The sequence below is a fragment of the Balearica regulorum genome, chromosome 7 (genome assembly GCF_011004875.1).
Source record: "Balearica regulorum gibbericeps isolate bBalReg1 chromosome 7, bBalReg1.pri, whole genome shotgun sequence".
Taxonomy (NCBI): domain Eukaryota; kingdom Metazoa; phylum Chordata; class Aves; order Gruiformes; family Gruidae; genus Balearica; species Balearica regulorum.
Genome location: NC_046190.1, coordinates 36,552,022 through 36,578,014, shown reverse-complemented (window position 1 = coordinate 36,578,014; position 25,993 = coordinate 36,552,022). Strand labels below are relative to the sequence as shown.

General features: G+C 43.2%; 1 protein-coding gene across 2 annotated transcripts; it reads right to left on the bottom strand.

The window, feature by feature from the left end:
* Nucleotides 1–396: 396 nt before the first annotated feature.
* Nucleotides 397–25,702, bottom strand: PSAP (prosaposin). Of its 2 annotated transcripts, none has more exons than XM_075758931.1 (14): nt 25,573–25,702; nt 14,484–14,617; nt 13,365–13,439; nt 12,522–12,647; nt 12,055–12,249; nt 10,971–11,114; nt 10,361–10,426; nt 7,458–7,571; nt 6,400–6,495; nt 6,012–6,198; nt 5,700–5,851; nt 4,017–4,097; nt 3,325–3,432; nt 397–2,723 (listed from the first exon to the last, which is right to left on the bottom strand). In XM_075758931.1, exons 1-14 carry the CDS (start codon nt 25,616–25,618, stop codon nt 2,688–2,690), a joined length of 1,560 nt encoding a protein of 519 aa, XP_075615046.1. In that variant the 5' UTR covers nt 25,619–25,702; the 3' UTR covers nt 397–2,687. The 2 variants fall into 2 exon arrangements, with proteins under 2 accessions (XP_075615046.1, XP_075615047.1); XM_075758932.1 differs by having other exon boundaries at nt 10,370–10,426.
* Nucleotides 25,703–25,993: the final 291 nt, after the last annotated feature.

Sequence of the window (25,993 nt, the reverse complement as noted above, 5' to 3'; positions counted from 1 at the left end):
ATATTTTATTAAAAAAAATACAGCAAGGAATGAAGACATTAAATGCAAGTCAGCACCAAAGCCTGATACCAAGCAGCTTCAGCAAGAAGTCCCTCCAGCCTGCGCAAGGCGGAGAAATTGCAACACGGGGCTGTTGCCTCACATCAGGCATTGCGTTCATCCAGAGAAGTGGTGGCAATCCCTGGCAAGCCTCTTTGACCCACAGCTGTGTTCAATATGGCAAAGGCCTGATGGGACAACACGTCCTGCGTGACAGTGACTCAACCGGAACCTGAATCCTGCCATTTGGCCCCAGATTCCAGGTGACATTTTGGGATATGCCTTCTCCTGGCGCTGCAGGAAAAGGGGAAGCTAACAAGATCGACTAGCGCACCCCCAAGGGAATGAAACACAAGCTTATCTGTTTACAGAAGTTTTTATTGTTCATTAAGGAAGCTTTTGTGCAAAAAAAAAAAATCAAGACAATGTTCTTTAGAAAGCAACTGCACGTGTCCCCCAGCATAACTCAAGCGGGTCAGGTGCCACGGTCCACAGGAAGGGAGAAAACTAAAGAGACTCCCAGTGCTAGCACGGGATTTCCCCTGGTTCACCTCGCACGACGGGTCACTAGCATGAATCCTTCACTACTAAAAACCCAAGAAAATTAAAACCTTGCCAACCTGTAAGAGCAAGTATCCATCCACGCCCACCTCCCCCCCAAAAAATTCACGTTAGGAGAACGCCACCCAGTTTAAAAGATCAAATACCATACTCCATGCCGCAGTGTAACACAACCCGTACCTCCAGGGCAGCAATGCTGAAGAGAGCCCATTTCCTATCTGGCACATCTACCCCAACTGGGATACACCGCTGGAACCACTGCACAAGCCGGCCAAGACAGAAAGCTGTGGGTATTTTACATCTTTAGGGGAAATTTTTTTTTTCCCCCCTCAAAGCCACGAGTCCTTCAGCATTCTGTACGAACGCAAACAGGAAAGACAAACCAGCATTGCTCTCTGCCAACACCACCCAGACATTTCGTACGTACACGCAGTAACAAGAAAGCTGCAGTCGAATGGTTTTTCCATTAAACTGCATGAAAATTACTCTGCTTGGTGCTAAAGCATTGGTACCAGCGCTCCCGCCTCACCCAAGACACCACAGGAACAGTTAGCAGTTGCCGGCACCTTTCTGAACAGGACTGGAATTTTCAAAGCTCCACCTCTGCCCAGCTCCTCCTTCCCAAAGGTCTCCTCAGAGCTACTTTGGTGCCTCTGTTTTGGGGGTTAACTTGATCAGAATTAACACACTAAATGCTGGTAGGGGATGCAAAGTCCACCTCAATCAACATAAGCATGATTCTCATCCTCCAGGCCCCTACACCTCAAGGGCCTGACTTGTTTCCAGGGTAGCAGCCTGCCTTGAAAGGCTTTTGTTCAGAAGTTCAGGCTATTTCAGTGGGATGCTGCAGCAGCATGAAAGGCAGGTTGTCAGGTGTACCTACTACACGTCTACCATCTGCCATCTCCGCTTGCTACTCAGACTCATTTCCCAACAGAAAATTTATACTTCAAACTACTCGAAAGGGTGTCAGTAAGAATGGGCAGCAGCAATGGAAACTGCCCGTGAGCCTCATAGTGCCTCAAGTTTTAGATGACTGAAATATGCTATGGGAGGAAAAAAAAAAACAGAATAAGGAACATGCTGGCAGTTTACAATAAAAACCATTTTTCCGTGCATTCTGCCCTCTATGCTGAACTCACTTTGATATATGCACAGCCCCTGCTGACTTCTTCCCCCCCTCCATCTTCTACTGACCCAGCTCGCTCCACCTCCTGGGCACCCGGCTGGCTGCAGGTAGGAAGCTGCAAGACTAAGCAGAATTGAGCAACTAGGACAAGGAGAAAAAAAAAAAAAAAAAAAAGAGCCATTCCTTAAGTATGTCAGCATGCGTCAAAAGACCGAAATCCCACTATACAGGGCTCAACAGTAGAACACCCATGCTTAGACCAAGTAGTCCAAGGAAATAAAAAGGACACGATCAAAGGTTGAGGGAGGGATAAACACCACGAGACGTAATTGTGTTCACTCGAATGCAAAAGCGTCGTCACTCAAATGCATCTTTTTTAGGTACCAGTTACTTTGAAAGTTAGCTGGGTACACAACGTCCCCTTCTCTGCATCAGCAGAGCTTTGAAAATTCCAGCCAAAGGGATTCCCACATTCGACATTATCCCTTAGAGTTCCCCTACGGTTACACAGAAAATTAATATTCCAGGCAGATGTTAAAAATGCAAAGCATGTAATCTTCCCAATGCTGACTACAGAAAGACATTTGAAAGTTTAGTCACTATCTTGTTCTTTTTTTTAAATTAAAAGATAATAAGCCTTGTCTCATTTCACCTTCTCTGCCATTCTTCCCAGCACCTAGAAAATACTTCAGTCTACCAATTAAAAATCTACAACACACTGACTATTTTTAGGAGCATAATGAGTTAAACTGTACAATCAGAAATATCTTTGTTAAGTCAACAATGAGGATCTGATCCTTCAACAGCAGCACTGCTACAGAAGAGTTACAATAAAGGAACTTGAAGGTCAAATTGTTAACGAGGCAGAGAGGAGGGACATTTGAGATACAGCTCTCTGCCAACCTCGGCCCACATTTTTAAGAGCCATGGCAAGCTTTCAGAACTGGAAATTCTTCTTCTAGTTCCACACATGACGTTTGCAGTGATCAACAGCCTAAAGGGAAAGAAATACCATACGTTAGTGGGGAAAAAAGGCTGTTTGCAAACAAGCGTGCATCTACACATACAAGTCAATGCCTTATTCTGAGCCAAGATCTTGGGAGCAAATCTGTTTTTCTTAGAATAAGTGATTCCAAAGAGGACTAGAATAAATAATATCCTCGTCCACACCCAGAAGCTTCAGGAAAGAATGCTGATGACCCTTAGCCATTAAGGCCTGGCAAAGAAAGCATCAGCCCACAGCAATACTGGAAGCCAATTTTTAGAGCTTGTGAGAGGTTGTGACATGGTCTGTTGGCTGTGGGAACACAGACTAAATATAAAGCTCACATTGTACCTTACTATAGATTTTGAAATGCTAACAGACAGGTGGGGGATAGGATAGAACGAAGGCGAGAGGAAACGATCTGCTTTAAGGAAGCTACAGGCTATGGAAGACCCTCCAATCAAACCTAACCACCTCTAGCTAGAACCATTTTGCTTCCTGAAACTGGAATTCATCCACTTGAAAGTGTGGTACAGAAGCCAGAAGAGTAGTTTATAAGGAGCTATCGAAGACCAACAGAAAACTTGAGGCAGAATCCTGCTTTACGTACATTGCACTGAGCAGCAGTCTCCATGTTCTTACACCAGTAACCTGGACCCCAGACACAAGCATCATCCCCCAGGAGAGGCTGTTTAGCTGATCCACAGACTCCGAGTTTCTGTGAAAAGAACAGCAGCAGAGTCAGCATCTTTCTATTTGCCCCAAGAGATCTCAATTCCAGCCTTATGCCTGAGCTTCCACCTGACCGAGTGTGGAAGGAGCACCGAGGTAGCTTCAGGAGCTCCCACAGTACCATACTCAGCTGACAACTGCAGTCACACTCCCAGCTGAACAAGCAGATGTGAAGCAGTAATCTGACACGAGGGAGAATTAAGTTACCAAAATCGCTTCTTCATATTAAGTTTCAAAAAACAGAGCTTGTAGAAAGAGACTTTTCTCAAGAAAGGTCACTTAACTTCCTTTCATTGCATTCAGGGCGCACTACACCTTGTTACTGAACCTGAACAGTGGATAACCACTGGCAGCTCTTGTCTTCTATCCTTCCTTGCACAAGGCTGGCAGTCAGACAGCTGTCCATTCAGTAAACCCAAGGCCTTGCACAATCGCATTTAGCTCCAAGCATTCAGCATGCTGATTTTTATTCCAGCAGAGTTTCTGCATGCTAGACACTGAAAGGCATACAGAAGAGCAGGCAGGACTGTATCAGAGCCCCTACTCAACAGAATTAAACGCAATACTCACAGTGCAAACAAAAGTGGGATCCATCACCTCTGCCAAGAGTTGCACAACAATGGGTTCATACTGTTCCACAAACTGAACACACTGTAACAAAACACAGGTTGAGAGATTCTCCTGTTAAACCCTTCAAAAGAAGAGGAAGGCTTCATGGTCTTCAGCAGGCAGGCCTGTACACTACTCCAAACTCCCCAAATAATATACTCCGAACTGATAAACCAGATGCTTGAGCTCTGCGGATCAAAAAGGACTTAGCACTGCACTAATCACACAATCACATCACTTTTTGCTAGCTCATACCTGCCTGTAGCTGTCTGCAGACAGGTTATGAGTAAGGGGTAAAAAGGATAAGAACAGACCGGACAGACTTTGGGAAAAGAACCAAGCAGGACAAGCTTTGATTTGCAAAGCTTAGTCTCTAATCGCAGAGATTGCTGCTGTCTCAAGAGGAAAGAAAGCACACTGAACAGGCTGGAGACAAACATCCTGAACAGGACGGCAGGGACCTAGTAACAACTCTGAAGCACTTTTAGCCCAAGTAGTTACTATTCGCTTCAGACCAGGCAGCAGCACAAACGCTTCCCATCGACAACAGTCAGCCCTCTAGTGGAGAGGCCACCTCCAAAACTCAAAAGATGTTAGCGTTCTCAGCAGAGACTAACGGCGCCGATTAATAAGCGAACCACAGCTATTAAACAGCCTCACAGCAGTTAGCAGGAATAGCTGTTTCCTAGCTGCTCTAAGCCGGGGCGTATTATATGCCTAGTAAACTTATAAGCGGTTGCCACTTGCTGACACTCAGCAGCCACCTAATAAGATTTCAGGTAAATCTTGATAGCAGTGGCCTAACAGGTGTTGCTTTTTGCTGTCTCACTGAAATTCTGCCAGCCTACTTCCAATTACTTTGTTAATCCCCTGAACAGGATCAGTGTTGAGGGAAAAAACCCTTCAGCTGTTCCCCCCCACTGTTCTCAGAGGATTTCCAGGCAAACCTTTACTGACTGCAAATTAGTACAGCCCAGCCAGTCAATTCAGGCCCTTAAAACTCTCCATCTATTCAAAGGGCTGCCAACCCCCCAGGGATGGGGAGTCCAAAAATCTAATCCCCCTGCACCCCAAACTCCTTCCAGCCTCTAGCAGAGGAAGACTGACCGCTCTTATAAAAACCACCAAGTGATGCTGCTCTCTAGGTTTTTTTTTCAAAGACTCCACAAGATGTTTTGTCCTTCTGTTCATCTCTATCTGCCTTGTTTTGAGTGGAAGGCAAGGCCTGTGTGATCATTTGCCTCAGATCAAGTCTGCTCCCTTTTTTGCTCTACTCCTCATGAGAAGCTGCTACGCTTTGGTGCTAACTAAAAGGAAAAACCTAAGAAGGATCAGGTTGCTGAACAAAGGCCAGTCCTAGCTGCACCTGTGGACAGTTTGTCTCCAGCCAGAGATCAAGTCAGTTGGCCAAACACAGAGACCTCTATTATGGGTACCTGGACACTTATTGCAGAAGTAGAGACACTTGAGAGATGGACCTAAAATTAGCATGTAGACAGAATATCAGGTGAAACACTCAGAAAACTGAAGTAAGCATAATTGTCACTGTAGAACCTATGTAAACCCCGCAAATCAACAAGGACAGTTCCCAGCCATCAACAAGACCATTTGCTGTTTAGCCTGCCCCCTGCACAAGCGCTTTACCTGATCACTGACGGACTCCGGCAGGAAGTGACAGACTTTTTCCAGTAAAGCTTCGATTTCAGCTGTCGTGGCATTCTTCTCTAGTTCTTTGTCTGCATAAGCTACCACCATCTTGCAGATATCACAGAAGCCACCTGCAGGTTTCACTAAAACTGAGGAGGTAAAAAACTCAAACGTCAGTGCTTAGGTAGTTCCCCCAAACAGAAGAAAGAAGGCAGCATTAGCAAAGTACTAAAGCATGCGTCCTCAAAAGGAATACAATTGTAGGTAAGAACTAGCTCATTTTGCAACCACCGACTCCTCATTACCAACCTGGCTGCTGCGGAGGCTTGTTGGCTGCACAGCATTTCAGCATAACACACACAGCTTCCGGATTCGTTGCCTCCAAGAGCATGTCGATCAAAGCCTGGCCATAGACATCTATGAAGTCCTTACACTGGTCTTTGACACTTGCTGGGAACAGGTAGCAGATGACCTCCATTTCATGTACAATCTCCTCCTGAAGCGCAATGAAGGATGCGTGGCAATTAAGGAACAGAAATGTGACTCGATTCATAAGTACATGTTTTCTTATTCCATCCCACCCAGGATGGAAGTCTTCCTCTCATGAAAACAGACAATAAAATGAACTTTCCTTCCCACTCCAATACAGCCCCACTTCTGCCAAAGCCTAGGAAGAGGTACCACTTCCACCACTTACCTCTGTCTTGTTGCTCTCCAAGAGGCTAGTCACTTCTTTCACCATAGTCTCACATATTTCACACAAGGAAAAAGTTTTCTCTTGAACTGAGGTTTTCTGAGTGCACAGAAGAAACATACAAAACCATAAATGAGCACTTGACCACATTTTGACAGGGACAATATGTAAAAGATCAGTCTAACAGCATTTCCATTCAAGTGCAGCACACCAATTCATTTACCTAGCTGGCCAGTTTGAGCTGAATTCAGAAAGTCACGCAGAACCCAAAACTGACCTCAAAGGTCTCAGTATAAAAGCTTTTTTGAATCAACAGTCATCTTGCATGACTAATAAAGACTACAGTCCTGAGGGGAGTTGAATCTAGTAGACATGGAGAAATAAGCAGCCCCCCTGAGTCAGGGGAAATATGAAGTGGGTTTTTTTTTAAAATACACTAATTGAGGATGAAATTACTAATTTACTAAAATTGAGACCATTGTCCTGTTGACAAAAGAAATCTAGAAATTGAGGGAAATTGTTTGGAGCCTGTTAATAAGAAGTTAACTGTCCTCAAAAGTTGCTTTCCTTTTCAAAAAAAGCTCTGCCCATGCCTTACCCAAAGGCCATGGGAAGCCAAGGTGCTTCTCCAAACTCAGAGCTTCAGCATTCTGACTCTGATCACTCATCTGCATATGCAGAGCACTGTCACATTTTTAAAAGGGATCGAAGTGTAACTCCAAATGTAGAGTAAAACTCCAATTTAGCAATTTGCCTTTTAACATTTGAGGTATCATTTAGAACAGCTGCTATATTCTACTGTCGGAACAAGAATTCCCATTTCAATTTTGAAGTAGTATTATTATAGCTTCGGTTTAGCATAGGCTCTGCTATTACTCACAAATCAGTCAGCTCTCCTATTTCACAGATGAACATCAGAAACAAGAAGAGGCAAGGAATTTACATGCAGGGAGACTTGGATTATTCTATGAATAAAAGCTCTTATTTTTCCCTATCACCTAGTTCATTACGCTAAAGCAAAAGGGAAGGCAAAGCTGTTGAGTACAAAAAGTCCATCTTACCTCCACTGTTTCCATTTTCACTTCATGAACCACTTGAGCTGGCACCAAAGTCTGAAGGGGAACAGATTTCACAGAAGGACAGAACCCAACCATGGCACAAATGTCCTTTGGTTGCTGGAAAGAGATGTATAAGCAATTTTTAAAAGTCTAGAAGACTCTGCCCTTTCTATGGAGCCTGTGAGCAGGCACAGAGAGCAAAGTCTTAAAAGGCTCCAACGCAACTAAAAGTTTCACGACTACTTCTACTCCAAGTATTGCCAAAGCATTTGATATGGTTATAGGCAGGACAACTACCAGATGAAATTTAGAAGTTCCTTTAAAAGAGGAAGAGGTTAGACCACATCCATTTAAAAACCCATTTACCGTGAGCTATGCAAGCCCTTCAAAGGAGTTGACTTAAGAGCTACCAACACCAAAACAGGCCACCGGCATCACATTAGACCTGCATCCACAAAGCTGCTCCCACAGAAGCTTTATGTAATCACAGAAGAGGCTAGTTATCCTGACTTCAGAGTTTACCCAAAAGCTGAAAGAAATGCCTAGAAGAAAGGACTCCTTTTCTCATCTACCAACTACCTTCTTTAAAGCATCCAGTAACATCACATTTTGCAAACAGAAACAGATTCCCGCATTACTGAACACAGCCTATAAGAAACAAAAGTTAACCATGTTAAAACCTAAGCCTAACCCTTTTTTACAAGTATCTGCAGTAACTGTATTTCAAGGGGTTTTTTTCCACAGTAAGAGGGAAAACAGCAAACAGAAACAATGCCTTTAAAAAGGCTTTCCAAGTTTTCAGAAACATACGTTACTAAATGCAAAAATAAGTACTGGACATGAGGCACACTGCCCTAAGGAGCCCACATTATACCCACACACAGTGAGAAAGGCTGTAGAGAGTAATACACAAAACTTGAACTTTCCCACCTAAAGTCTACTTAAGCTAAAAAAGTTACCTTTGGTCCTATGGGTAATCAGAAGATCATACCCCCTCCCCGTCACCAGGGCATCAAGCTTCTCACAGCAGAGGCTTTACAACAGTTAATACATCATGCCACAACCTCATGCATAGGCAAAAGCAGTATCTCAACAATACAGTGCCGCTTCAGACTACTCCAGGCAATACCTTTAAGTCAAGCCCTTTGGTTCATGCATTGTAAGAAGCATTTCCAGATATTAATGTTATGGCAACACCCACATACACACATGTTCTCTCACAGAGAGATGACAGACACAAGGTCTCCCAGTACTGGTTAAATTAAAAGCCCAAACAGCTCTAGGAAGCAGGAGCCTAAAAGCCTCCCGCATCATGTTTGCAGTTCATATACTCCAACCATCTATACCATTGTCCTGGATTTAAAGGTTAATGAAGAAAAGACTTGGGGACAGCTTCACTCAAGCCCTTCTGAGCCCAGACTTTAAACCAGAAGCTGACAGGAGCCACCGGCATGCTTTTTCTACACCTAATCCTTCTCGTGTGAAAGTGAGCATGTTTTCTGCTCCACTGGCCAAAGCGTAATCAAGCTGAAATCTTAGTAGCACAAACTGGTAATCTGGAGCTGGAAGCAGGACTGATCCGTTGGATGAAGTCTGTAGTCTTTCTCTGGTTTAATCACATAAATATCCCTTGTATCTGTCAACACTGAGTACAACCACACCATGTACACAGCTAATAGAGCAAGAAGTGAACTACAAGCAGGCTGTCACCACAGGCACGTTGCACACCTACCTGATCCTTCTGTTGACAGGGGAGATTGGAGACAGAGGAAGAAGGAAGAAATTAAAGATAACAGTTAAGAGAGAAAAAAAACATCAAGCACTTGGAACTGCATATACTTTTTCCATGAAGATGATGGAATATGACATAGTCCCCATCCCAAAGATCCTTAGCATTGCTACAGCAACTCACATTTAATTGCACAGCGCTAACCAGCATTATTCATTTGAAGGTATTAAAGCATCCTGGGCAAGACTACCTCCAAAGAGTCTGAACAACACTTAGCCGGATGCAAGGTGTGGTCATATTCCAATTTCAGCTATTAACAGCACAGTACATTGCAATGCTTAAAATGAGAAACTAACCGCTGTTGGAACAAAGATTTGCTTCCCCCATGCCAAATACTTAAGAATCAGTATGAGCTTCTAAGTAGCCTCTAGCAACTCGAAACAAAGAGAGGCCACTGTGTTGCCAAATTCAGGTTCAAGTCAGCCACATACACTATTCATAAATCCACCTATAATTTGTTCTGTTACTTGTGGCATCTAGGCACTGCAAAGGCTTACCCTTTTTTTTTTTTTTTTTTTTTTAAAAAAAGGCTTTGAGATGTCTGGATAAAGAGGTGCTATGGAGATGGTCAGAGATAAAATATGTTGTACGTTGCTGCAGAAGACCAGAGCTGGTGCGGTACCACTCACTGTCCATGACTCCTACCAAGAGCCCGGAGAGCAGGAGTCTTGAGGTAGCAATTCCAGAAGAAGGACATTTAGTCTTGCTTCAAATAGACACATTATCTCTAACATTTGAATTAATTTTGCAATACTGTGACAAAGACCAACTCTAATATGCTTAACACAGTATTTGGGGGGGAGGGGGGGGAAGTGGTGTAAATACAGGACTGAGATAAGAGTCTAAAGGAACATACGTAATGCACATTCTGTGTTTCAAAGGGTTAGAGTGCCTTTTGCACTGTTGAAGTGGTTGTGAAAGAAAAAGGAAAGTGCTAAAGAAAGCATTCTGAGACTGAGGTTGCTATCGAATTAAATGTCAAGTTCAAAGCGTTAACACCAAGACTCACAGAGCAAGGGCTCTCCCCAGACTTTTACTGCAGCAAGTGTTTCCTGTTTCCAAATAAGTTAGCTACACAAAGCAGAAAAATTAACTGAGAGCTAATATCATATTCTACTGATCTTACCATGTGCATCATCATTTGGATAGCCAAGTCAGAATATTCAGAGATATAGTTCTTGCACTGCAAGAAGTGGGAAAAGAAAGTCTTGTAAATATCAAGCCACTTAAGCTGTAGAGTTAATCTAGAATTTTCCAATACATCTCAAGGTATTAATTTGCCTGCTCTACTTAATAACTATTGTGTTGTCTTTCAGAGCTTGTCCCCAACGTAAGATGGCATTTCAGGTTACACAATCACTGCACACATAGCTGCTTATCTGATGAGTCCTTCTCTTCCTCTCGGGGCAAAAGCATTCCCCCTCGTTGATAGGGCCACGTTACCCTACCAGATCATTTTTATGGAAAAGGCCTTTAAGGGCTAGCAGCAATCTTGAGTCTTTTTCCTCCTCCCCGGTCCCATATAGACCACCCCACCAAACTTTCTTGACCAGAAAGTTTATGATTTCAGTGTTGAGTTGCTATCGCTATACTGTGTAACATGTCCTACGTGTTACACTCCCCTTTGCTTTATTAACTACAGATTGCATCGAGAGGATTAAGGAACTAAACAAACCATTTTATGTTTGCATACAGGAACATATTTTTAAACAAAAGAGATAGCTTACTATATCAGACATTCCAGGTCCCAAACGGTCACATTCCTCCTTGGCATGAGCAACCAAAGACTTTACAAAAGATGAGTTTGTCCTCACAGCTTCCTGAACATCAGTAACCAGCTGAATGCAGTCTTGGCATACATCCCCACTTCCCTGGGCAGAGAGTGAAAGGAAACCTAAGCTGATGTATCTTCACATAACATGTTTTAGAAACTTCCATTACTATCAAGTTTTAAAAGCTATTTTAAACTAGATACAAACCTTAACAAATATCCTATAGAATACTCAAAAGCCTGAACTAATACGAATAGACAAGCTACTGCTGGTATATGCACCAGCCACTAGATGGAGATTAGGTACCTACTTGGCTCTGAAACCAGAGATAACTGTTAAGATACCCAATCTCCAAAATCTGTTGGTTTTGTGACAGACCACAGTGGGAAGGTTTCTAAATATGGCATAGATCTTACCCACTCCACCCACAGCAGCTTGTTCTCCGCCCACCCAACTGTTTAACTTCCATATCTAGATTGGCTATCAAGACTCGGGCCTCTACTCACGAGTTCATTGCCTCATCTACTCCCCTTTGTCCTATTTGTTCTTTCCTGATCCAGTCTGTCACCTCTGGATTCAGAGACGAAAGCTTTCCCTGAAGGGCATAGGTGGCAGATTACTCGGAATGTGGGAGAATTCTTCTTCCTTTGAACACCAGTGCCAAACTTGCTCTCAGAAGAAATTGTTTCCAGTAAGACCTGCTTGACTACTACAGTCCTGGATGGGAACAGCCCAGCACAAGACTTGTCTCTATAGACTGCAGTTGCTAATCCAAGATTATACATATGGTTCACAGGGGCTGCAGCTATCACCTTACTTCACTTTAAACCCACAGGTTATGGAAAAAGGTAGTTATCTGTATGCGGCAGCACAAAATTCAATCGGACACAGTCACCCAGGTGAAGCACATCAGCTTAACCTGTGCCCAGTACAACAATCCCTTACCAAGAATCATCCATAAGTTCTTAAAGGAGCACTGAAGCTCTGGAGCAACATACACACACTTCTCTTGTGCGCTGGAACAGCACTGCACCCTTACCTTAGACTTCTGCTTGGGTTTGTCCTGAGGGTAAAGGAGAAGAGGCACGTTAGCCATGAACGGGGATGCCAGCTCAGAGAAGTCCAGCTCCGGTATCTTATTGGTCTGGAGTTGTTTCTGAAGTTTCACTGCTGCAAGGTGCTTCTGAAGGGACTGGCACAGTGCGAGGGCACTACATACAACTTCAGGTTTATCCTAGGGGAGACAAGATACACACATAAAGCTCTAGACTGATGGCACTTTTAGACAAAGTTCAGAGTAGAGAATCATTTGGCTGAAACAGGGTTAAGAAGGGAAAAATGTTTCACAGCAAGGAAGCAGTCTTCAAATTTACACTATTAATTGCAACAACACTGATCCATACAGGATAAAAGGATTATATGCATAATCTTATATAGAAGAGAAATTCAGGCATCAACAGGAGCATGATTTTTAATTCCAACCCTTGCAAATTGTTATCTACTTACTAGTTCTTCTTTGATCATATCCATGATAACTGGTAGGTAGGAATCCACAATTTCTTTGCACTCAGAGACCAGGCCTTGGTCGGGAAGAAACTCGCATGTCTTTTCCAAGTAAGAGCGGATCTCATCCTATAAAAGATGAGGTGGGCTATAGACTATAAAATTTTTTTTTTTTATATATATATATACACACACACACACACACACGCTCTTTCCATTCCCAAAATGCAGGACACTGAGCCTAAAAAAAGCCCCTTAGACTCGGGTAGGTCCAGGCAGTTGGCAAGTAAAACTAGAATGAAGTTTTACACTACAGGTTTATTTTCCCCAGTCCTGCACCTTTGATGAGACCCTGCGAAAGTAAAAAACACGAAATACTGCTTGCACAACACAGTCTTACAAGTACAGAACATTTACATTTCAGATGAGGAAGTGAAATTACGGACTAATGGGACAGTGATTTATTTATACAAAGTACTCTCAGTTTCACAAAAGAAAAAGGGAAAAATAACCACAATAAAGTCCACTTGGTGTAATCATTCACTTCTAGAGACTGCAGTATCCCACCTTTTCAGATTGATGGCCCACTGGCACAGGAACAATTTTATTAAGCATCAAGAGTTGATCAGGGATGTTAGAGCACGAGAGGCTCTAGAATTTGCTAATCTCTAAACCAGAAGAGGCTGCTTAAAAGCCTTTCCCTGTACTTTGGCCCCTTTCAACATCTGCTGCTTAGGTTGGGAAAACATCAGGCAGACTACTCTTCCACACCTTCACCTTGCGATCTTGTTAAGACAATGAAATCAAATAGTGCCTTCGGGCAAGGAGAAGGGGAGCTCTGCTTACCTCAGTGCCATTATCCTTCAAAACCTTGCCAGCCACTGTCACGAGTTCCTTACACAAGTCACAGGGGATACTGTTCTGGAGAGAGAAGTAGGGAGTTAGAGACAGAATTAAGTACCTGTAAATGCAGTGTCCAAATAACAATGTGAAGAACGAGCATCACGTTTGGAATTAAAGTCAAGGAAGAAATACCGGCTGAATCTGGGGTGGGAAGAGGTGGTTTTAATTAAAGAGTGAGGCTATTCCAAGCATGTCCAGCTCCAGTTTCTTCAGTAAATCAACACAGTATGAAGAAACAGGCACGCTACCACTTGCTCTTTTCACCTAGTTCCACCTCCCTTGAAGTATAAAGTATATTGCCCTGAGAAGCCTTCTTCTGAACCTCTTTTACCTTACTCTTCAAAAAGTTCACTCTTAACAGAAATCTAAAAACTTTTCAGGCACCTTCACTCATTTTAGTTGTACTCTTCCATTCTGACATTCCTCCCTTTCCCTACTTTTCCACAAACTGAAACATATCTTGGCACAGATACAGTCAAGCTCGCCTGAATGTATCTGTAAGTAAAATGCCTTTTCCCCCCCTCTAGAAAATTGTGAGAAAACACTACAAACTACAGCTACACCTAGTAAAGCAGCACTCACATTTAGTACAAATGCAACTTGAAAAATGACACTGAATGTACCATTATTTACTGTCATAGCTTTCATAGTTTAGCACATGCTGCATCTTTTGTGGAACATCAACTTATGAGAAAGACCTAAAGTAGCATGCAGCTTTGTTTGTAATAAGCCTATCAGGTTGGCATTGCTCAAGAATAAGAAAAGGCTCTATGAATTAAGAGTCGTTTTAATAAAGAGGAACAAGTCTGAAATCCACTAGCTCCATTCCACACATTGCTCGGTGATTGTGCAAAAGGTCACATGAGAAGTCAGCAGACAAGTTGTGCAAGGCAGAGAACTGGAAAGCAACCTTTATCAAGCACCCAAATTAAGGTATAATAAACAAGAGACAGTCAGATGTAGTACTTAACTCCAACCGGAGACTTGAAAAATCTTCATCAGCATATGTAAACCGGCTATCTCAACTACAGGTGGGAAGAAGTCTCAGTGGTTGATACTTACTACAGTAGGCTTGTTCCAGACATTCTGCTGGCAGTGTTTCACCGCTCCGCACTGCGATGCTGTCCGAAGACTCTGACACCATACCTCCGGACCCTTCACGCAGTCCTTCTGCCACAAAACAGGGCTTGCCACAGCTGCCAAAAAAAAGAATCCTTCTTTCACATTTGCACGTTTGAATGATTTCCACTCCAAAGCAAGTAGGTTAATGCTGTATGGTATAACCACAACCTTTCCATTAGGCTACTTAGGTTTACTAAGATTTTTAAGCACATTTAAATCTAGCGATTTCTTCCTGAAACATAAGAATGAGTCCCAAATACAGATTACACAAAGAAGTCCAGAAAAAAAATCAAAACAGTTGAACTTCCCTACTAAAGTCCCTGAGAACCTCAGCAGTCCATTGCCCCATCGTCCACCTTAAAAAAACCCAAACACATCAAAAAAACCAACATCAAACTCCCCACTTTGCTTAGCACACAAGAACTACCAGATGACTCAAAAAAGAGAAACTGCTTATTGCAGAAATCTGCACTTCAGACAGCTGATTCCCAAAGATACAGCCCCATCTGTTCTCCTGTCCTACTGTCCTTGCAGTCACTTCAACTCTGAACCAGCAGCCACATCTAGCTTGTAATTGCTGTCTGCATTCCTTCTCCCAGATGAACCACCCTTGTATCATACAGCAACTGCGAGAGCTAGGAAACTAATCGGATTAGAAGCCACAGTAATGCACACATTGCATGGAGGACTTAAGGGCCAGGTGCAGACCAAAACACTGATCATAAACAGAAAGTTTCAAGAAAGTCAAAGCAAAAGAGGGATGGCAAACAACACCAGACACATTTTGTCAAATAGTTTTGAAACCCATTACAACTATTTGGACTTTGTTTCCTCTTGGTCAGTTCCTCAACTGTCCACAGAAAAATTTGGGGGGGGGGGGGGAATATTAAAAAAAAAAAAAAAGAGTTTAAGTCCTTGTCTAGACATTACCTCCCACCCCAGGTGGAGTTGTCTTGCAGCCTATAAGGTTTTGAAGTAAAAAACAGAATACCATTTCTGGACAGCCTTCCTAAAGAAGTGTAAAAGATCTGCACTATTAGTAAGTGCTAGGACAAGTTAATCAACTGCAACTTCTAGCTGACTTTCCAAGCAGTTTTGGATTTAGTTGTTTTTATTGTGCTGTCTGGACTGGAAATCCAACTTAGCCCAGTTTTCTAAAACCATCCTGTCTGTTGGTAGGCTCAGTTTCTTCAGCAATCACCGTACGAAGAAACAACTCAAACTCCTACAGCAGACAGGCTGCAAGGAAATTTGCCATGGTCTAAGCCTACAAGGCATTGCTGTCAAAAGTTTTTTTAAAAAAAAAAAGCCCATTCAAACCTATTAGCTGTATAGGTGTTGTTTAGGGGCCATTATCTTCACATCAATGCTGTTTACACATCACAAAACGCTGTAAAATTACATTGTCAATCAAGAAGCAAGAATTAAGGTGTTTGATTCCTAGAAGCTTCTAGTAAGGTTATAACAGATGAACAATCATTTTTCCATTTCTCACGTCTTGGTTCTAAGGAATTAGAGGATCAACTTAACGGCTGAATTACCAGTGCATCTACTAGGTATGTAGCCACTACGCATCAAACAGAGCCAGATAAACACTGCTTTCTAGGTGGCATCCTGCAGCCTTCTCAGCTGTTGATTTATAAAGCCTGTTTACACTGGATTTCACAGAGGAATGACCCATTTATTTTAAGAAAAATGTGCTTTGCATACTTAAATCTTCTACACAAGAGCATGAAGTTTGCCACCCTCGCTCCCAGCAAAAAGCCTAGGTTGCATATTATTCTTCAGCAAGGAGAATAATAGGATTATTATTATATACACTAGGATTGCTTATAAGACCATAGGAATACGACTTCAAACCTTCTAACAACATATGGTTAGCAAAATATTTACAGACAACCTATTCTAAATTACAGCATTATTGATCTGGAAGCAGCAGGAATAGTTAAGTTTCGAAGTCAGACTGGTCAGCCAAATAGCTGTCAGCTCTGGCAGGATGACAATAACCAAGTATACACTTGGTTGAAGGAAAGAGTTTACTCTTCCCTTCCAGATACTGGTATTGCACAATGGTAGGAAGCCTCTGCAAGGCAGAGTCAAAGTCTGGCTAAAGTCAGGCAAGACCTTGACTTTAAACAGCAGAATTAAGGGCCTCCAACTACTTACAAATATAGCTTTTAACCTATGCCTTTAGTTCTGTAAATCAAAAGAAAATTACTTCCCCTCCCCTGTTTGAAACATACTGTAAAACTACGAAACTAAACAACTACAACAATAGATATTTCAAGCAGTTTCTCAAACCCTTGATCTAAGAAGCTGTTTGAAACCCAAACTGAGGAATTCATGCCATGACTTGCACTGGTTTGATCTAGCTCTTAATGAACTTTCAGGTTTTGTCTGGCTTTTTATTTTAAGATCCTGTCACTGTATGACTTTTCAGATCCATACCCAGTTTTGGCAGAATGTCTAACAACTACCTTTGTTCCTTCTTCCTCGTAGCCTCTGACCTGGTCATTTTAAGTGCAGGACAAAAGAAATACTATGCTTCAGATTTATGCTCACTTATCAGCTTTTATGGCTGTATGTCTTTAACAAATTCCCTGCTGCATGGCTTCTGTATCAAACAGATGCTCACACAGAGTCAGTCACTGATGCTCTGCCTTGCCAGAACATAACAAGGGGTATTGGCAGGGCAGCAGGGCTTTGTCAGGTTACGACACCAAGGCAGAAGAAAACCAAAGAGCAAGGCAGTAGTCTGAGACCTTTTGATGTGAGCAGTGCGCAGGTTGCAGATAATTCTGTTCAGAAGGAAAAAAAAAAAAGTGTCTTAAGATTGATTTTTGACAGTACATTAACTAATTGATGGCTCTGATTGCACTGCTTCCCTGCATCACATCTCACCAGTTTGGAAGGAGAAAAGAGTCAGTTCTCAGAGGAGGCGTACGCAGCCATATTTGGTTCAGATTCTACTCAAAACACTGCCACTGGGCACACAGTCACTTTGGATTTGAGAATAAGGACGCTGTTATCTGCAATCCTCCATAGGAGGCCAAACACAAAAATCTCAGAAGAGCTTGAGACCAGCAGGGGCATTGAAGAATGAGAAGCATCAAATGGTTCGCAAGCCAGCGAACACTGAAAACTAGCTTTAGGATGCAAACATCCTAAAGCACCTTTAAGCACCCCAAACACCTTCCCACCGGTATTATTTAAGTTCTCACTCCTGCACAACATCAGAGCAAGATGAAATGCCAATGTGTCTTCATAACTTTTCCATCAAAAAACATAACAGGTACAGGAAGCCCAAATCAGCTACGCCATGAGGATGAACGCTTATCTACAGAAAACAGAAGAACAGCAGTGTCCTTTCAGTTACAAGGGACACTGGCAAAGTTCTTTCTATCTGAGAAGACAACTCTACATTTGATGCTTTCAGTACAGACCTTTCTGATCAAAGAGTGACTAGGCAAATTTATTTGTTAGGGCCACACATCACTGGCACATTTTAGAAAGCAGCTACAGAACAAAGACAACACACATTAAGCATGGCTTCCTTTCTTCTATCTTCCACCGTGACTTTAAATATTGTTAATCTTGTATTAGTTTATTCTATATTATGTTGAAATTTCTTTATTACATAAACCAATGTCTAATACGAAAGGATGCATCTTCATTGCAACAGTATCCACCCCCACCTTTCTGAATGTCCTGGCAAAACCAGAAACAAAACTAAAAAAACCTCTGCATTAATTCAGATCTTGCAGATTCAGAAAAGAATAACCCGAAATCCTTTACTCTTCCCACTACTCCTTCCTTTAGCTTGTACTCCTATTTAATTATGAAACAGGATTTTTCTTTATATATTAAGTTGCATTACATAAAAAGCAAATATGCCAGTGAAGTGTGTTAAGACTTTGTGCTGTTTCACAACAGAATGAACAGTTTTGAGTCTTAACAGTCATCCTCCCTGTTCCCTCAAAACAGCCTCTGCTGCAAGAACAGCAACACCTTAATGTGGTATTTCACATCCCCAGCACAGCAGCAAGCTAAGAGAAAACAAAGCACAGTCAGTTACCTCACACAACTCTTAATGCTCGCTGGATAAACCCAATGGGATTACCTTCTTAGTTATCTCTGGCATCCCTTTTTTTTAATATATTGTTCTTTATCTAAGGTCATCCATTTTTAAACAGATTTCTCCTTTCTCTGTAGATTAGCTCTCAACAGTCACGCGTCATGCCCACCCAAACGTGCCCCCCTTCCCCAAAGTTCTCGCAAGCCACTATTTTTAGAGCACCAAACAAGTTTATCTGCAACGGTCAGGGTGTTTCTTTACTCATCCTCTTCACTGGTTCCTCCCTTCTTGAACTGCTTCAGAGACACTGTTTCTTCAATTTTGCTCCCCCAAGCTTTTCCTAACTTAAGCTGTGAATGAAAACAGAGGAGGAAGGAGAAAGGGAGATAGAAATGCAATCCATTTATAAAAGGTACGTCTTTCACATGTGAAAGACTTCAGCTTTCAGGCTTCTAGCCAAGCTGACAACCCACAGGCACCCTAGGATCCTTCCATACACTTGCATCTTCTCAGTACAAAAACAAACCAAAAAAATAAGGAAAAAAAACCCCACCTCATACCCACTCTGATTTCTGTGATGCTTGTATCTGACAGACAAGAGAAGCCATCTCCCAGAACAAGCGTTGCCTCAGAAACACAGCCTGAAGCCCAACAACATAATCAAAATACTCCAAGAGCTGAAGGGTAACAACAGAAAAGGAAGGAGAAATGCTTTGCTTTGAGGCCCAGGTCAGCAACACTGCCAGAATACCAGTAATGAAGTCCTAACAAGCAACAGCTACTGCATATCACATGGGGCTCTGCCAGGAATTCACACAAAACCCAGTTTAAAGGCTGCAAAGATAAAGGGAAACCTGCAACTCGCTCCCACAGTGGTACTATCCTATTTACTTCAGCACCTGTGTATTAATCCCAGACAATTTTTCAAAACAGCAAATGCCAACTATGATTTCCTTCCTCGACACTAGGCATCTGGAATGGAAATGCTAACATACAATCAGAAGTTAGTAAAGTAGAGGTGACAGCCCTCAGACAATACCACCTTTTCTACTTGAAAAGCTTACATAGCCACACGTGTGAAAGCACAGCTCAGTTCTTCACTCCTCTTCAGGAAACAGGAAGCTGGAAGGAAGCTTTTAATGGCTGGCTTACCATTCTGCAACGACAGCTACTGGAAAACTGTTAGGTAATTACCTTTTCTGAGAATAACCTTCCCTTCCCTCAAGCATTTGTGTTACTTTTCTTCCAGGGAGAGCCAGCTTGAATTTCTTCCCAAGATTCTCAGAAAAAAATCCTAAGCAATCCCCTCCAAAGCTGTACTGAATCTACGAATGAGATTTTGTGATCATGCTTAAAAGTTAACACCTTATATAAGCTTCTATGCACAGGGATTCTATATGGGCCAGACCAGATTCCTTAAAGAGCCAGAGGATAAACCAGAAAACTATCATCCAGAACACAAAGAAATTCAGCTTGAAGACTCAAGCCTCCTCCAAACCAAACTGCTAGGAAAATCTTGGTGTGAGCAGCATTTTTACAGACAAATTAACCTGCAGTTGACAAGAAAAGGAAAGACCTGCTATTCACTTTAATGGGTTGAAGTCAAATGTGGAAGATAACTTGGGTTGCTGTCAATTCGTATGCCTTTGTGACAGTCAAATTTGTTCTGGGTATATTAACGTATTCATCAGGAAGGACGCTCTTTCCCAGGCTGTCCCACTTGGCAAAAACACATTCCTAATCTCCCAAAAATGGCCCATAGACCAAGTGAACGCATCAGTGTCTGCCATTCTGTGCTCAGTTAGTTACTGACTTTTCCCCATTTCTTTTGAGAACTGCACAAACAATGTGTGTTTAAGTTAAAGAAGTCAAGAGGGATCAACTTCTCTTCATCAAATTTTACAAAGTGTCAACAAGTCAAGGAGTGACCTCAACCTGAAGTTATCTGAAGAGCTCAGTACTCCACAGCCTCTCTGGTCAGTTAGTGAGTTTAAGTAACATTTCAAAAGTTGTTGTAACCACATCACACATTAGTAACTCATGCCAAAGGTCTACTATGCCTCTGGATTAACAAGGCAGTAAAATGACTGCAGTATTTGAGAGATCATAGGCAATTTGTGGAAGAAATGAGTGAAATGTGGCTAGCTGTTATCAGTATTCCAGATGTCGGTTAAAAATCAGTGTCTTCCTGTGCGATATCTACTGATCAAATATCAAGCTCGAAACTAGCGTAATTCACAAGAAAGGAGTTTTGAATTAACACTATGATTGAGCTCTTCCTCAAAGTGGGGAAGGCATTCTCATTTTGGTACGCTACCTCTGCTGTAAAATGTTGTTCTCACCTGATGTGCTCCCTTGCTTCCCTCACGAGAAGCCAAGCATGGTAAGAGAAGCAGTTTGTGTATGTATAAACAATCACAACAACGTTAAAGACAGCAGAGAACAGGATGAGCTGAGACAGTAAAATCACCTCTGCTGTGCCAGTCAATTTTCCCAGTTATATATATATTTCCCAGTTACTATAAAGGTTGCAACAGAATAATTTCCACATGGACCAGAGGCTGCTACCAGGTTGCCAAGCAAGCCTTGACTTCTGCCTTAGATTTTTCTACAAGAGAATCTAGAAGAGATATTTGGATGTTCAAGGGCATCTGGCAGACATCAGGAGTAAGCGGTCCCATACAGTATGTTAATATATTCCCAAGAAGTTATGAGAAGCATTTTTCCCTGCAGCAGATCCCTGTAGAAATATGTCTAAATGTTTTAAACATACTTGTTCTCCATCTTCATCCCTTCTATTTTTGTTCGGTGGTTGTTTAGTTTGGGTTTTTTGGGGGTTTTTGTTTGGGGTTTTTTTTTTTTGGGGGGGGGAAGGGGGGGGAGAAGATGGGAATTTCATGCGAGTGTCCACAGAAATTGTGTACTGAACATTCCCCTTTCACCAGGCAAATATATTCACACAACAGAAAGAACAGAAAAGCCCTAGTTATGCAGAGAGCCGTGTCTGTAACAGAAGACAAAATGCCTGGCCACAGATTACACTGCAGCCCCTGCGAAGCACAGGTGAAGTTCAGAGGCATCTAAAAAACTTCAGAGAACAGAAGGGCAGTTCAAGACAGCACCAGGAAGAAACAGAAGAGTCTTGGGAGCAATGCTGTTTTTCACGCTGCTGCCAGAGAAGTGCTTTAATGCAGAACGAATGCCAGACATGGAAGACAACTCAACAGGAAGCTCCCTTAGGAACAGGGAAGACATCAGACCCCCGCAGCTGAACGGAGAAAGTATGCCAGAAGGATGAAAAAGGGACATTTTAAAGAGCAGCTTCGGGGAGGACAGCAGTTACCTAAAGGCAAGGCTGAAAAAGGCAAACTGTGGTACATAAGGTGAAAGAATAACCTACCCAGGAGTACAGTGATGAAGCAGTTGATAGCAGGAAACAAGAAAGAGTTAACCCCTACTCTCTGCATACTAATAGCTTGCATCCCAATGTGAACATAGTCAAAGGATTTTAAACTTATGTTTGGAAAATAACAAGCCTTGAAATCTCATTGCAAGATTCATTTACTCAGTATGTCCAAGAAAAGTTCTCTATATGCAGACTTTTAGAGAAGTATAGAACAAAGCTTAAAAAACTAGTCAGGGTAAACAGTGTAAACGTGAGACTCCTCACTCCAAGAGGAAGAAAAATACTGATATCTGAAATTAAACATTGGTCAGGGACCAAATACACGGACAAGCATTGACTCAAAATATACACACACACACACAGACCACAGAAGTATCCCTTTCAATGTGCAATAGGAACGCTGATATCTTAATAGCAGCAAATTGCTACATAAAGAAAAAAAAATGAAAGTGAAAATGGACTTCAAGTAAATGCTTAAAGAAAAACAAACACAAGGCCTTTTTTTGTCATGTTCTTCTAAGGCGTTGCCCCAAACCTGCTTTGAAGAATCAGATCCATGTGAGACATTGAAACAAAAATCCACTGGCAGACAGCAGTAACTGGCCCTGCTTCTCCCACAGATACAAAGTAAAAAATTCCTGCATGTCATATCAGAAAACCCTCCCTGAAACAGCACAGTCCAACCTCACAGAGTCCCAACTGACATCACCGTCACCTGATGGAGACACCTTCAGTTTTGCTGACAAGCTCCCACTCTCTTGTTCCACCCTCTACATTATCTCGGTTTTCAGAGGTTCCCAGAACTGCTTCCCTGCGGTATGCTGAATAGCATAAACTGAGATCGTGAAAAGACTGCGTAAGACTTCAGAGGCTCTGCAGATGCAATCACGCTTTTCACCGGGCGCGACCATGACCAGGCAGAACGGCTTGCGCAGCTCCTCCAGACATAACCGAGAACAACTCTTTCTATTTATACCTCTATCTGCAAACAAGGAGGAGATTGTGCAAGGGCAGGTTTACACAAGCCACACGACTGGTGCGCTGTCAAAGCACCGCTTCGTTATGTGACGGTTGTAAGGTGCCTCATACCCACAGCATTCCCTGTCATTCCTATAAGAAAACAGGGCCATATTTTTTAGATATAAGACACCTTCCACTGTTTGCCTAATTTAATCTACAGCAGTGGGCTGCACCAGTCTAGCTTTTTTGTTAGAAACCACATCCCCAAACTGAACAAACCCACGAACTACAGAACATAGTCCCAGTTCAATTATCTGCTTTTTCTACATCCGCCAGAAAATCCAAGTTGGACTAACTCAGCCTTCAATTTTCCTATCCCTAGATATTCTGACTAGTGTTTGCTAGAGGAATTATATATTAGTTTGAAATCTTGGAAGAAAGATTAGAGGGGGGGGGCAAAATAATCATATCCTCAAACTTTTTACTCTCCGCTCCCGGTTAACTTTTATTTAACCAGGAGGTAAAAAATAAAAAATAAAAAGGAAAAAAATAATACTTTCAGATCAAGAGAAACTGAATTCTGTTTCAAGTACACACCCAGCCTTCCTTCTTTCCTGGTCTCAAAGAAAAGCACTAATCAAAGTGCGTATCAGTAGTCTGGAGATCCTGAGCTCTGTACACCCAACTTTAATACCTTCCTGTCTCCCTGAACTGGAAGATGCACAGAAGCACTGTAACTAGGTCAACCAAAAACCCTTGTGGCCTACCAGCTATGCTGTAAGCCAGCCAAGTAACTCCATTAGGATATGCCATGGGTGGCTAGATTTTGATGCAGCTAATTAGCTAGCTTAGTAGACAAAAACGGTGTTTCAGGTTGTCACAGAAAAATCATCAGAAAAGTCTGCACGATACTATCATAGGTGAGTCTATTAGTAGTCATAACAGGACTCTGGTGAAAAAAAGACAGGTGTTTATTTGTGTTAAAACAGCGTCTTCCTAAAGAAAAACAGGCCTAACAAGTCTTTGGCTATGCTCAGTTGTATATGCATGCCTTTAACAGGTAGGCCAAGCTAACTCTCATTGCTGAACTGGTTTCTCATTACAATTTCCCTAAATAAACTAATGAGAAACCCGGTGGATATTACAAGGCAAAATCCTTTTCACTTTTAAAGCACAAGAAACTACAACGATTTTAGTGATTCAGAAACAGTCCCAATAGAAATGATAACTGATGGCAGTTAATTCAGTGCAGAGCAGACACAAGCGCCACACGATCAAAGCAGATAAATAAGCAGAGTGAAAGCTGACGTTTACTTTCTTGTTTCCAGCCTGAAAAGTCTGATATTCTCCATTAACTTATCTACATACCAGTATATTAAAAAAACTGTATTTAAATACAAGAGTATCATACAATCATGTGAGATCTCCTAGGCATAGTTTACTGTAGTCTGCCAGTTGGTTATTCCTGTGGTTTTTAAACAGCTAGTCAGGCTTTTTTTTTTTTTAAGTTGACTCATGAAACGTTGTAGGTTAAATTCATAAGCAAATAAGCTCTAGGTTTAAAATGGTCTTATTTAAAGGAAAATTCTCTGAAAAATCGTGTGCATCGCTGTATTAGACCTTCAATTTTGAGGGTCCTAGCCATTCCATACCACAACCTGAAGGTGTACTACTCCATCAGTCAGTCTATGAATCATTTCTGTAGCTCTATCTAGCTTCTGCAAAGTACAAAATACAAGCATTGCCTTTACTAACCTCTAATCCTAATGCTAAAGGCAGAATATCAGTTATTCGCCCACCACTTTCACCTAACAAGGCAGCGAGCAGCAAAATTAGTGGAATTTTCCACGCGAAGCAAGAGACCCTAATGAAATGAGGCTGCTAAAAGCACCCGACAGAAAAGGCTACCTCTTGCCATCTGAAAGAGGATTAACACCCATCTATCCCTGAAGTGCCAAAGATAAATAGAGCCGCTGGCAGAAAAACAGTTTCTACCAATTGCTCTTTCTACCAATGTGGCTCGACGAGGTGATACAGTGACCCAATTAATGTCAGATATGGATACAAAGTGACCCGGTGCTACCACCCTGCCATCAGGAAGTCACTTTCCTACCCGCAGCGGGAAATGCTGGTTTCTCACAGACACTTCTCCCTGCGTTTATCTTGGGTGATTCCCCCGCGACCCCCTCAAATACAGCTCTTCCACCACATCCACCCCCAAGGCGCCCTTGAAATCCCCGCCCGCCCCAGGCCCGGCGGTACTGCCCGGGACCGTTAGGCCCCACACCGGGCTGCGCCACCGGCCAAGGCGGAGGGGCCCTGGCAGGAGGTTCCCCCCGCCCGCCACCCTTATCGCTGCCTCCTCTCCCTGCGCTTAAGGCAGCCGGGCCCGGCGGGTCCCGCTGAGAGGAGAGAAACAGCTTTAGGCCCGGCCTTCCCCCCTCCCCCGTCTCCTCACGACACCAGCCGCCCTCAGCCCTTTCCCGCCCAGACAGGCCCTCGATGGGAAGGGAACGCCGACCCCCGGGGCTAAAGCGTGACGGAGACGGCTAGCGGGAGGCGAAGACCGGGCCGGCGGGGCCGCTTACCGGCCGCTAGGAGCCCGAGGAGACAGAGGACCCGCCGCGCCATCATCCCCGCTCCCGTCTGCAATGCGGCGGCACCGCCGCCCCCCCGCCCTTATATAAAAGCTGCGCCGGGCGCCATCGCGCATGCTCGGCCGCCGCACCGCCTCCCCCGCCCGGCTACTGCGCATGCGCGAGGGGAGGGGGCGAGGGGCGTGAGGAGCTGGCCCCCTCCTCTCCGCGCATGCGCTGTCCGCCGGGGCTCCACAGCGGCTTGGAATGGCGGCCGTGTGGTCGCTGGAAGCGGGACCTGTGGGTCCTCGGGCTCCTCTGTGTAGCGACCGTGAGCCCCCGCCGCTTGAAACGGCCCTGCCTGGCCGGAGGAAAGGCCTCACAGGCCGCAGAAGGCGGTTTGCGCAGCGCCGGCCCGGGGCCCTCCACAGGC